We start from the raw sequence: 14,263 nt of genomic DNA, 5'->3' as shown, positions 1-14,263 counted from the left end.
GGTAGATCTCATCCACTCCACCCATACATCTCCTGGCACCGGACATCCAGGGGCCAATGAAACTCTCTCGTTGCTAGCCGAACGCTTCTGGTGGCCGGACATGGCAAGGGATGTGAGACGGTACGTCCAAGGCTGTAAGGAGTGTGCTACATCTAAAAGTCCCAGACACCTACCCACTGGGAAGCTCCATCCCTTGCCTATTCCTAACCGCCCCTGGTCACACCTAGGAGTAAACTTCATGACAGACTTACCACCATCGGAGGGAAATACCTGTATTCTCGTCATCGTCGACCGCTTCTCCAAATTCTGCAGATTGCTGCCCTTGAAAGGTCTCCCTACCGCATTCGAAACTGCAGAACTCCTCTTCAATCATGTCTTCCGGTACTTCTGCATCTCCGAAGATATAGTGTCAGATAGGGGACCTCAATTTATTTCACGGGTCTGGAAAGCGTTCTTCAGGCTCCTAGGTGTGGCCGTCAGCCTCTCCTCTGGCTACCATCCGCAGACCAACGGCCAGACGGAGAGGAAGATCCAGGAAGTGGGGCGGTTTCTCAGAACCTTCTGTCACGCTCACCAGAACTCCTGGAGCCAGTTTCTGGGCTGGGTGGAATACGCCCAAAATTCACTGCGGCAAGCTACCACCGGCCTCACACCATTCCAGTGCGTCCTAGGTTTCCAGCCTCCACTATTTCCCTGGAATGGTGAACCATCTGAGGTGCCCGCAGTGGATTACTGGTTCCGGGAGAGTGAGAGAGTCTGGGACGAAGCTCACCATCATCTTCAGAGGGCAGTTCACAGATTCAAGTCTATGGCAGATAGGAGAAGGATTCCTGCCCCGGTCTATGCTTCCAGAGATAAGGTTTGGCTCTCCACCCGAGACATTCGTATGCGACTGCCCTCCAGAAAACTCAGTCCCAGGTTTGTTGGCCCCTTCACAGTCCTGGAACAGGTCAATCCCATAATGTATAAACTCCAGTTACCTCCACAGTACAGAGTTCATCCCACATTCCATGTCTCTATGTTAAAACCCTGGCACCCACCTCTCGTCTCTCCCACAGAACCTGGCCAAGAAGAGGAACCCCCTCCCCCGTTACTCCTAGAAGAAGGAGCTGTCTACACGGTTCGAGAGATTCTGCAGTCCCGATGTCGTGGTGGTCATCTGGAATACTTAGTGGACTGGGAAGGCTACGGTCCAGAGGAAAGATCATGGGTCCCTAGCGATGACATCCTTGACCCAGCTCTATTGGAGGACTTCCAAACTAACCATCCTGAACAACCAGCACCCCGGGGAAGAGGCAGGCCACCACGACGCCGGAGCTGTCGGCCCTCAGGAGCGGGCCCTGGGGAGGGGGGTAATGTCACGGATTGGCCAGGTTCTTCAATGTCAATCACACCACGCTCACCATCACCTGATTACTAACCAGCCACACCTGCACACAATCACCAGAGCACCTTCAAAAGCACACCACACACTACAGTCATTGTCCGGGCTCGTTTCAACGAAGCGGAGAACTTTAATATGACTATTTTAGATAAAGGTTTTGATACAGACGGTAGAATTACATAGGCCTATATAAAAACAATTGTGGAGAACAGGAATATTGTATTGGGTGCAGATATGAATTCTGTAATGTCCCATATTCTTGATAGATCTGGACCAAGGGAATCACACTCTCAAGCTCTTTGTTCTGACAAACTTCGGCAATGTGTAACCTCATCCTCGTTGGTAGACATTTATCGTTTATTAAATCCTTCTGCTAAGTCATTCACATTTTTTCCGCTACTCATAAATCGTAATCGCGAATTGACTATATTTTCATTTCTATTTCTTTATCTCCAGCTGTTCGTGATGCTGATATCTGTTCTTTATCTCTGTCGGATCATGATGGAAATTTGTGCAGATTATCTTTGATCCCTCGACCATCTGGTGCCACTAGATGGCGATTTAACCCTAAATTGTTACAGGATGAAAATTTTTGCAGTCAATTCAGAAATAAATTTGCTGAGTTTATTGAAATTAACCGAGGTTCAGTGGATGATCCGCGAACTCTTTGAAATGCAGTTAAAGGATTTATAAGGAATAACTCAATTTCATATGCTTCTTTCCTTCAGAAAAACAGACACAAAAAGATAGTCGAGCAGGAATCACAGCTCCAGTATCTGACTAGAGATAATCAACGTTGTTTTTCAGACAATACACTCAGCAAAATCATGGCGGTTAGGTCTGAACTCAATTCATTGCTGAGATCCAGGGCAGAATTCTTGATTCAAAGATCCAGACAGAATTACTATTTTCAAGGGAGTAGACCAAGCCACCTTTTAGCTCTAAGACTTCGTAATAGTGAAAAGTTTGCTAATATTTCAGCAGTGAAATCCCAATCTGGGTATATTATGACAGACCCAAAAGACATTAATATTGCCTTCCAATCTTTTTACTCGAACCTCTATACTTCTTCTGCTGATGGTGACCCAGATTCTTTTGTATCTTTTCTGTCTAACATTGATCTACCGCGGCTGTCAGATTCGGATTCCGAATACTTGTCTGAACAGATCACTCTTCAGTAGCTGGAGTCAGCAATCCGATCTATGAATAAGGGGAAATGCCCAGGTATAGATGGTATTCCAATCGAATTGTATACTACTTTTTGGTCGGATTTAGGCCCCCTCTTGTTAGATATGTTACATTTCTCAGTCACTCAAGGCTCTTTTCATCCATCTATTAATATTGCTGTTATTTCTCTCCTGTTAAAAAAGAGAAAGATCCAACTTCATGTTCTAGCTATCGACCACTTTCTTTGATAGGGACTGATATTAAATTATATGCTAAAGTACTATCTCGTCGTCTAGAGAAATTTATGAATAGGCTAGTTCATCATGACCAAACTGGATTCATTAAATCTCGCTCAGCTTCAGATAACTTACGCAGGTTATATCATATTATCAATTCATCTGATATGTTGTCTTCCCCTTGTGCAGTATTATCTTTAGATGCAATGAAAGCGTTCGATCAGCTGGAATGGAACTATTTATGGGCGGTTCTATACAGCATATGGGTCTAGGATCGAATTTTATAAACATGATAAAAATTCTGTATGCCAACCCAGCAGCTACTGTTCTTACAGGTTCGGTTTGCTCTAAACCATTCTTTACACATCGAGGTACTCGTCAGGGTTGCTCACTTTCTCTTCTGTTATTTGCTCTATCCTTGGAACCCTTAGCTCAAGCGGTCCGACAATCTAAAACTATCTCTCCCATAATTATACGGAAAACTCATCATCATATTTCCTTGTTTGCTGATGATATCTTATTGTTTTTGGAGAAGCCGTCATATTCTATTCCTCATGTGTTGAATTTATTTGACCATTTTGGGAATCTTTCTGGTTTTAAAATAAATTGGAGTAAGTCATGTCTACTTCCCCTTAACTCAAAAATTGATTCATTGCCCCTTTCTATATCTATTCCATTGGTTCAAAATTTTAAGTACTTAGGGATAGATATTTTTCCTTCTCTACAAGAAATCATCTCAAAAAACTATAATAGTATTCTAGCTAAAGTGTCTTCAGATTTGGAAAATTGGTCTCGTCTTCCTACTTCTTTTCAGGCTCGTATATCAGTGATTAAAATGAATGTTCTCCCACGTATTAATTTATTTTCTTTCATGATTCCTGTTTCTCCACCTGTCGGTTACTGGAACAAACTAGATGCATGTGTCTCACGGTATATATGGGATGGGAAACGTCCTCGTATTAAACTGACTACCTTACAACGTTGCAGATTACATGGTGGTCTTTCTTTCCCCAATTTTAGACTGTACGCTCAAGCCTTTTCCCCCCCGCCCTTTATCAGTCTGGTTTGATTCTGACACCTCTGTGTCTTGGAGAGCAATTGAGGAATCTGTCGTTCATTCGTATAAATTGAAGCATCTTGTTTTTTCGGGGGTTCCGCTTAGGCAGTGTAAATCTCAGTTTGGTCCCATTTTAACCCACCTCCTCTCCACATGGAGAGATGTTGAAAGGCGCTCACAACAAGTTACAATATGGCATAAGCATTCGCCTATTTTCCACAATAAGAATCTTTTGTCAGGCAATATTCCATTTCATTGTCCGCAATGGACTCATAATACAGTAAACACTCTGGGAGATATCTATGATGACAATGGTTTAAAATCCTTCCAGGATCTCAGAACTCAATATAATCTTCCTGGCACCTCTTTTTTCATGTATTTGCACATTAGATCGGCCCTACGGGCCTATGGGGTGCCTTGGAACACTCAGTTGCCTATTCATCCTTTGTGCAAACTAATTCTTCCTTCTGAGGAATCTCCTTCCTCTGCTTCAGCTATCTATCACTTTCTTCTTGAGCATTCATACAAACCTTTATCTATTACAACTGTTTGGGCCAAAGATCTTAATGATGATGTGAATGCTTTATTTTCAGATCAGGTATGAGGTATGTTTAAATTGTCTTCGAAAAACCCTAATCACCAAATGATTCATTGGAAATTGCTTCATAGGGTTTACTTGACTCCAATGACAAATTTTTATATGAATCTGTCGTCTTCTCCTAAGTGTGATCTCTGTTTACAAGGATCTTTAGGGACATTTTTTCATTTTTTTTGGGAGTGCCCCTCTCTCTCAATTTTTTGGTCTCAACTTTCACAAGATATATCATATTTGCTGGGCACTGAGATAGGTTTTACTCCACGGCACTTTTTCATGAATGATTTCTGGGACCTTACTTTATCTGGCCAACAAAGATGTTTACTGTTATCTGCTCTCACAGCAGCAAAAAAATTGCTAGTCAACCGTTGGAGTCCTCCTCACACAATGGACAGACGAACCTGGACGGTGTATTTGTTGGACATTATATCAATGGAACTCTCAACTTCTCGTATACATGGATCTAATGTCAAAACTGTAAATTTATGGCAGTCAGCTTTTAATGTTGTGTCATCCTTTCTAAAACCGTTGTAAAATATATATATATATATAGAATTTTTTTTTTTTTTTTTTTTTTTTTTGGTGTATGTTGTTGTCTGTTTTGTTTTGTCTTGTTTAAAGTCTACCAGGGGTGGGGTGGGTTCTTAATTTGCACATTTGATTTTTGCTTTATATTACTGTTATTTGAAGAAAATTCAATAAACAGTTGTTAACAAAAAAAAAGGAGTGGGAAATGAGCAGCTTTATAGTCCGTATAATTGTGAACAGGTGTGGGTGAGACGAGTGTCATGATCACAATACAGGTGTACACAATCAGGGGAGTGCAGTGCGGGAGGAAGGGAAACAGCGACCTCCGGAGGAGGAGAGAGAGGCTCGCAACCCAGAGTCATGACAGCAAATGCTAGAAATGTGGCTTTCGAAGGAAAGATTGCTATCGAATAGCACACCTTGGTTCCTGACTGATGACAAAGAATTGACAGAGCAGTCATTGAGTATTAGACTGTGTTTTAGGTTATTACATGCGGAGGTTTTAGGTACAATAATTAAAAATGTTTTATTTCAACTATGCATTCTGTTAGTTTTTCAAATTGGTATGTTTCTAATCGAGTAATGCACTAATAGAGAGATTCAACCACGATTGGATGACATGAGGTCATTTGTAACTCTAATAAATCATGTTAATCATGCTAACTACATGTTAGAAACATGTTAATAACACGCTTATCATGTTAACAACATGCTAGTAACATGCTAATCATGCTAACAATATGCTAGAAACATGCTAGCAACTTGTTAATCATGCTAACTACATGTTAGAAACATGTTAATAACACGCTTATGTTAACATGGTAGTAACATGCTAATCATGCTAGCAGCATGTTAGTGAAATGCTAATCATGCTAACAATGTGCTAATCATGCTAGTGACACGTTAGTCATGCTAGTAACATGTTAATCATGCTAACAACATGCTAGTGACATGCTAGTCATGCTAGAAACATGCCAGTAACTTGCTAATCATGCTAAAACAACTAAAATCATACTGGCAATTTGCTTTTAAACTTTAAAATTTCTTAAACCTCCTAAACTTTTTACACTGTTTTAACTTTTTTAAATTCTTAAACTTCTTAACTTGTGGATCTAGTTTTGTAGATATGATTTTATTCAGCGCTGTATGTCGGTGTGCTATCGGCGCTGACCACAGTCTTGTTGTTTGTCAGTTAATGATCAGTTAACATGCTTTGGTTTTATTGGTTCGGGAAAAATAACTGAAATCCCTAATCTGGTGAAATAATAAAGAAGTTGATATTTTTTCCTCTGTTTTATTTGCTTATGAAAATTATGTGACTTATTTTATGTTCTTCTTATTTTCTGCTCTTCCTCTTTCTGCCAATGTAGGTTAAGATACTGTTATATGACAGATGAAGGTTGTTCTGCTGTGACTTCAGCTCTGAAATCAAACCCATCACACCTGAGAGAACTGAACCTGAGCGGGAATAAACTAGGAGACTCTGGAGTGAAAAACCTCAGTGATCTACTGATGAACCCACAAGTCAAGCTAGAGTTAGTATCATTATACTGTACGGCAGTTACAATGAGATTAAAGTTAACTGTTTAAAGACAACTGGACCTAAGTTACATTGTTTCTACTGTAGCATTGCATCTTCCAGGCTTTACCATTCGTCATAAATATTCTAACTCGAATAATCGAAAATAATTCTATTTAAAGTATTTGAAGCTGTGTAATGGTTGTCTACATGTTGCAGAAATATCATGAGCTTTGCATCTTCTGAATAAACAAATGAAGCTAAAAAAGCAGACAGAACTAGTGAGATGATTACAAAACAGATCATGGGAACTACAGACTATATGTCTACTGTTGTACATTTGATAATGTAAGACTGTAACCTGCCACAAGTGAAACTGATGATACTTTTATTAACAGAGCTCATGTCACAAACACCACACTCACATCAACATAACTCCTGTGTTCACAGCAAACACACAATGAGAGACTGAAGATGGGCCTTACGCTCTTAAAGAGCAGACATTTTTAGACTGCAGCATGTTAGAATCAACAAATCATATTGCATTTCTGTATCATTTATCACAATCATCTACAGCTACCGTAGCTCTTCAATAAGATGATAATCATAGATTTACATTTACATTTATTCATATAGCAGACACTTTAATTCAGAGCAACTTGCAATTTAGGAATTCAAGAATTCATCATAAAGAGGCGAATAAAAACAGAAAGTGCTTGTAATACAAAGTTTCAGACATTATTCAGTTTAGTATGAGCTAGAACATAGAGGATTAAGGAAAAGTGAAATTAATATTGTTTTTTATGATCATTCTTCTTTCTGTCTTCAGACTGGACCTGAGCAGGAATGAACTAGGAAACTCTGGAGTGAAAAACCTCAGTGATCTACTGATGAACCCACAATTCAAGCTGGAGAAACTAGAGTTAGTATCATTATACTGTACAGCAGTTACGGTCAGATTAAAGTTTACTGTTTAGTTTAGGACCACTGGGCTCAGAAGTATAAAAAAAAAAAAAAAAAAAAAAAGTCATATAAATGACAGTAGATGATTCTGACAGTTAGATTTATACTGGACTAATGGTATATTTCTCTACATCTTTTATTAACGGAAATGTATGTTATTTAGTATATTTGAATAGTTATAACTGCACTCTAAAATAGCTTTAAAAATATTTGATTTGATTGATTTAATGATTTTGTCCATGAAAAATGTGAAAATAGACCATTTAATTTACTTAATTGTACTGTTGTTTCTATATTGATTATATGTATTGATTCACTTACTTGTTGACTGAGGATGAGTCCAGACTTGGATTGTAACTAGTATCCTCAAATACTCCTCTCTTGGTTTGTTCATTCATATATTAGAAGTTTCCATGATTTTGCTGGTGTAATAGTGAATGTATGGCATTTGCTCATGATTATCATAGATCTGAGTCATTGTTCTTTCTCTTTCTGTCTTCAGTCTGTATAGATGCAGGATTACAGAGAAACAGTGTCTCATCCTGACTTCAGCTTTGAAATCAAACCCATCACACCTGAGAGAACTGGACCTGAGCTGGAATCAAATAAAAAACAAAGGAGTGAATCACTTATGTGACGTACTGAAGGATTCACACTGTAAACTGGAGAGATTGAGGTCAGTAACATTCACATACAATAATCAAAATGATGAAAATCACTTCAACAGTTTAAACCTAAACACTTTTAAGTCAATATCTCATGATGAGTGGGTTCATGGGTTCACATTATATTTGTGTAAAATTCTCATCCTTAACGATTTGTTTGTAAGATAATCTTCTCTTCCTTTGTTTGTCTCTTTCTAGTCTTCATGACTGTGGCATTACAGATGTTTCTTCTTTAACTCAGTCTTTGACAAACACAAAAGCACTGCAGTTTCTAAAAGAGCTTGATCTGAGAGGTAATAAGATTGGAGACTCAAAGCAGCGGCTCATTGATGTGCTACGAGACACAAACTGTAAACTGAGGTGAGTAAACTTCACTTTGTGATATTAAAGAGATCTTCAATTACCTCTGATATGTGGATAAATATTAGCTTTCAAATATTTGTGAAAGGAAATGATCAAATGATCATCAAGCTTTATTTCAAAGGGTTTGTGTCAGAATGAAATGTAAAGTTGATCAAAATGTTGAACACAAAGGAGGAAAGAGAACAAAAGCACACTGTCAGAGCTTTCTCCAACAACAGCTGCTTTATTAATGCCATCAGTAATAGTGAATCATTCCAGTTTGAAATAGATTTGGTCAGATTGTAGAAAAACGCTGGTAAAATCAGTGCAGATTCCAGCTTCAGCTCACAGCCGTCCAGCATCACATGATCAATGTTTTTAGATTAGATTAGATTAGATTCAACTTTATTGTCATTACACATGTACAAGTACAAGGCAACGAAATGCAGTTAGGTCTAACCAGGAGTGCAATAAGCAGCAAGTGCAGGATATAGGTATAATTTATAAGTTATAAGTGCACTTATAGGAGATATGTACAGGGAGAGGCTATGGATAATATTTACAGATGAAGTTCTGTGAGCATAATTTACAGATGATAATTAACTACAATTAGAATGTACAAATAGATGAACATAAGATACAGGTTGCTATTAGCTATAATGTAAATTGCAGGTAGATATGAACATAATATACAGGTTGCTATTAACTATAATGTAAATTGCAGGTAGATATGTACATAATAAACAGGTTGCTGTTTACTGAAGCAGTGTCACAGTTCTGTCTGTCTTGTCATTGGTTTTTCCCATTTGTCTTCCCCCTGTCATTTTGTGATATTTGGTTTAGCCCATCGTTTGTGTGATTCCCGGCACCTGTCTCTGTAATCAGTCACCCTTTAAAAGTCTGTTTGTTTCATGAGTTCTCTGTCGGTCTTTGTGAATGTTACATGTTAGTCGTGTGTGGAAGTTATCTTTGTTCCTGCCTGATCCTGCTTGTATATCTGAAGACTTTATTAAATGTAAATAGTGTTTATTGTTAATCTCGTCTCGTCTCGTCTCATCCAGCACGTCAGCTTATAACAGAAAGACCGACCTACAACAGTTTACCCGGCACCTTCCCCTGCGTTTCTTTTCCGTTTTTTGTATCAGTGTTTGTTTTATCTTTTTTCCTTCATGGATGACCCTAATGTCTACATCATCCTTCTGAAGCAGGGGAATCGCTCTCTCGAGGACCACGTCAGAGACTTTGTGTCACTCGTGCCATCAACACACTACCCGGAAAGCTGCTTGTGCACTTTTTTCCGCAACGGATTAAATGATAACATCAAGTCGCAGCTGTCCGGGGAGGGTCCTCGAGAGAGCCTCACCGGATACATCAAGTGGGTGCTGGCGTCCTGTGGATCTTCCTGGACTGTCGGTTTCGTCGAGGAGGACGTCAGCCCCACTCATGACCCAGAGAGCAGCCAATCATCGCCCCGACATGCAGAGTGGGAACCCGAGCGCACCGCAGATGAGGGATTCGAGCCGCGAGCGACAGAGCCAGAGCCCTCTCCGGCTGATCAGGTGCGTGAGCCGGATTCTACATCTGTGACGGTGGATTGCGACATGGAAGCCGTCCGAAGTTTCCCAGGTCATCAGTCAGTCCCCTTGCTCACCCTCAGCCCACCATCATTGCAGTGGGCTCGCCGCAGGGATGCCAGCTCACAGCGGTGGCATGGCTGGAGGTTCCATCAGCTCCGCCTCCAGTCTCCGAGCCCAGATCTCCACCTCGGCCCTCCGACCCTGCGGCTCCACCACGGCTCTCTACGCCCTCAGCTCCACCGTCGCCCGTCGGCCCACCAGCTCCACCGGGCTCCATCGTCCTTCCGGCTCCGCCTTGGTCAGTCGTCGACCATCCGCCGCCTCGGGACTCCACTCCTCTGGCTTCGCCTCGTCCCTCTGTCCCTCCGGCTCTGTCAGGCTCCTCCCTCCCTTCAGCGTCGCTTTCGTCCTCTGTCGCTCCGGCTCTGCCGCGGACCTCCGGATCTCCGCCTCCGCCGCCAGAGCCTCCTGTTCCGCCTTGGCCCTCCGGATCCGCGGTGTCGCCCTGGTCCCTCGGCTCTCCATCTCCGCCTCGGGTTCCTCTGCCAGCTGCTCTGCCTCTGTCGGTCGGCCACCTGGAGTTGGCGGTCCTTCCTCCACCATGGCTCCTCCCTCCGTCTGCTCCACCGTGGGCCGTCATCCTGGCTGCGATCTGGGTCCTGCTCTCCTGCTTCAGGTCCCTCCTGTTTTCTCCCTGGCTCCTCCCACCGTCGTCGCCCTCTTGGACTGTCTTTTTTGTTACCTGGACTTCTGTTCTGGTCCTCCTCCGGGGGTTGCGTCCTCCGCCGGAGCCCCCTCCCTCATTGACTCTGGTTCCACGGCGCGAGGACGCGCCTTTCCGGAGGGGGGGCGTAATGTCACAGTTCTGTCTGTCTTGTCATTGGTTTTTCCCATTTGTCTTCCCCCTGTCATTTTGTGATATTTGGTTTAGCCCATCGTTTGTGTGATTCCCGGCACCTGTCTCTGTAATCAGTCACCCTTTAAAACTCTGTTTGTTTCATGAGTTTTCTGTCGGTCTTTGTGAATGTTACATGTTAGTCGTGTGTGGAAGTTATCTTTGTTCCTGCCTGATCCTGCTTGTATATCTGAAGAATTTATTAAATGTAAATAGTGTTTATTGTTAATCTCGTCTCGTCTCATCCAGCACGTCAGCTTATAACAAGCAGGAATTTACAATAGACATGTAAAGATATGGATTTATCACAGATTTACAATATGTATATGTGCGATGGAAATGTGCATTTACAAATGGGTATGTACAGTGTAGTGCAAAGAATATTAAATAGTGCAATGGTAGTGGGGAGAGTGTGGGGTGGGTGAGAGGGGCAAAGGTGTCAGTGGGGGCAGAGTTCAATAAGGAGACAGCTCTGGGAAAGAAGCTGTTCCTTAGTCTGCTAGTTCTTGTCCTTTCTGGATGTCCTCAATGGTTGGAAGTGGACTCCCTATGACGTGTTGGGAAATTTTCACCACCCGCTGCAGTGCCTTACGCTCCGCAACAGAGCAGCTTCCGTACCAGACTTTGACACAGTTTGTTAGAATGCTTTCTATCGTGCAGCGATAGAAGTTCACCAGGATAGCTGAGGACAGCTGGTTCTTCTTAAGTGTTCTCAAGAAGAACAGGCGCTGGTGAGCCTTCTTGACCAGGCTGGAGGTGTTGGTGGTCCAGGATAGATCCTCTGAAATGTGGGTCCCCAGGAACTTGAAGGAAGAAACAGGCTCAACAGCCATCCCATTGATGTGGATGGGTTTGTGTGAACCTCTTCTTCCCTTCCTGAAGTCCACAATGAGTTCCTTGGTCTTGGTAGTGTTAAGGAGCAGATTATTGTCTGTGCACCACGTGGCCAGGTGCTGAATCTCCTCCCTGTAGGCAGTCTCATCGTTGTTGCTGATGAGACCGATCACTGTAGTGTCGTCTGCGAACTTGATGATGGAGTTAGATCCATACACAGGCCTGCAGTCGTGGGTGAAGAAGGAGTAGAGGAAGGGGCTCAGCACACAGCCCTGTGGCACACCAGTGTTGTGTGTGACAGTAGTGGAGCAGATGTGTCCAGATCTGATATGCTGAGGTCTGTTAGTCAGAAAATCCATAACCCAGTTGCAAAGTGAGGTGTTAACATCCAGGTCTCTAAGTTTGGTGATTAACTTAGATGGTCTGACAGTGTTGAATGCTGAGCTGAAATCAACAAACAGCATTCGTGCATAGGTGTTTGTATTGTCCAGGTGTGTGAGTACAGAGTGCAGTGCTATAGAGACTGCATCATCTGTGCTCCTATTGCCACAGTAGGCAAACTGGTGTGAGTCCAGTGAGGATTGAAGAGAGTTCTTGAGGTGTGAGAGGACCAGCCACTCGAATCACTTCATAATGATGGGTCTGAGTGCTACAGGGCGGTAGTCGTTCAGGCATGTTGGGTTGGAGTGTTTCGGCACTGGCACAAGGGAGGTGGATTTAAGACATGTGGGTACAGCTGCTTGGGCAAGGGACATGTTAAAAATGTCTGTGAATACCCCAGCGAGCTGCTCTGCACATGCCCTCATTACGCGTCCAGGAATACCGTCTGGTCCAGCAGCCTTGCGCGCTCAGTGCGGTGTGTACATCAGAGGAGGTTAGTGTGATGGGTGAGTGGTCGGTTGAGGGAACGATCTTGGTGGCAGTGTCTGTATTGTCTCTCTCAAAGCGAGCATAAAAGTCATTAAGCTTGTTCAGGAAGAAGACATTAGTGGCTGTGGGGGTAGAGTGGCTGGGTCTGTAATCGCTAATGGCCTGAATGCCCTGCCACATGCGTTGAGGGTCAGAGTTAGAAAAGTGCTCCTCTAGCTTAAGTTTGTAGCAGTTCTTGGCCTTTTTGATGCCCTTCTTCAGATTTGCCCTGGAAGTGCTGTAGGTCTGTGCATCACCTGATCTGAAGGCAGTGTTGCGTGCTTTCAGCAGGAGACGCACCTCCTTGTTCATCCATGTCTTCTGATTTGGGTATATGGTGATCTGTTTCTGGGTTGAAACACTGTCTATGGCAGTGGTTCTCAACAGGGGAGGCGCGACCCCCTGGGGGGGCCTGGAGAGATCGGAAGGGGGGCGCAAATTGTCTGCGAGAAAAAACAGACAAGGCATAATTTGGGTACGATTGGAGCGCTTCGAAACCGTGACTCTTTTTGTGACGCAGTGGTTTACTGATTCAGAGTTTCCAAAAAGCTCCGTTGATACCTTGCTCACCTTCTCTATAAAATGTATTCGTTGTTTGAAAATGAATCATTACTATTTATAGAGCTAACTTACGATGTTTTTATTAAATTGTGATCACATAATACAGCTTCTGTCTGTCACGAATGAGAAGGAGGAGATCTGGGTCCAAATGCAGGTGAGTATTTTTAATGAAATGAAAACAAACTAAACAAACAAAAAGGCCAACACGGCACAACTAGACATAAACTGAAATATAAAATAAACAATATCAGGAACAAAATCAAAGGTCAAGAAACTCGGAACACAGAATACAAACAGGACTAGAGACAGGATACAGGATACAATGCAACCAGACAGAGTGTAGGGAGAGTGGAGACTATAAAGACTGTGCTAATGGGGAACAGCTGTGGTGCTAATGAGTGTGACAGGTGTGTGTGACAAGACAGGTGTACCCAATAGCGGAATGGGGTGCGGGAGGATGGGAGACAGTGACCTCTGGTGGGGAAGGGAGACACCACAGCTCAGACACGTGACAGGACCCCTCCTCTACGGAACGGCTCCCAGACATTCCACAAGGCCGAACAAAAGTCTGGAGGGAGGAGGAACGGGGGACTGGTGAACCAGGGGGAGGGATGGCGGGCCAGGCCCGTGCAGCGGAGGAACGCGAGTTGGCTTCGCCGCCAGAGGAACGCAAGCCGGCCTCGCCGCCAGAGGAACGCCAGCGGCCAGAGGAACGTGAGCTGGCATAGCTGCCAGAGGAACGTCAGTCGCCAGAGGAACGTGAGCTGGCATAGCTGCCAGAGGAACGTCAGTCGCCAGAGGAACGTGAGCTGGCATGGCTGCCAGAGGAACGTCAGCGGGCACCGCTGCCAGAGGAACGTGAGCCGGCATAGCCGCCAGAGGAACGTGAGCTGGCATAGCCGCCAGAGGAACGCCAGCAGTCACCGCCGCGTCCGGCACAGAGAAAGCGGTCACCGCCGCGTCAGGAACAGAGAGAATGGTCACCGCCGCGTCCAGAACAGAGAGAACGGTGACCGCTCTCTCTGTTCCTG

General features: G+C 43.4%; 1 protein-coding gene across 1 annotated transcript in view; it reads left to right on the top strand.

The window, feature by feature from the left end:
- The window catches only part of LOC141337911 (uncharacterized), a 536,025-nt gene that overhangs the window by 520,479 nt on the left and 1,283 nt on the right, over window positions 1-14,263 (top strand). Inside the window, exons 37-38 of the mRNA XM_073843487.1 lie at window positions 7,961-8,125; window positions 8,313-8,474. Coding sequence (XP_073699588.1) covers window positions 7,961-8,125; window positions 8,313-8,474 — 327 coding nt within the window. The remainder of the gene's footprint in view (window positions 1-7,960; window positions 8,126-8,312; window positions 8,475-14,263) is intronic.

This window comes from Garra rufa, chromosome 7 (assembly GCF_049309525.1).
Source record: "Garra rufa chromosome 7, GarRuf1.0, whole genome shotgun sequence".
NCBI classification, from domain to species: Eukaryota; Metazoa; Chordata; class Actinopteri; order Cypriniformes; family Cyprinidae; genus Garra; species Garra rufa.
The sequence above is the reverse complement of the archived record's forward strand: the minus strand, read 5'-3'. Positions and strand labels throughout refer to the sequence as shown.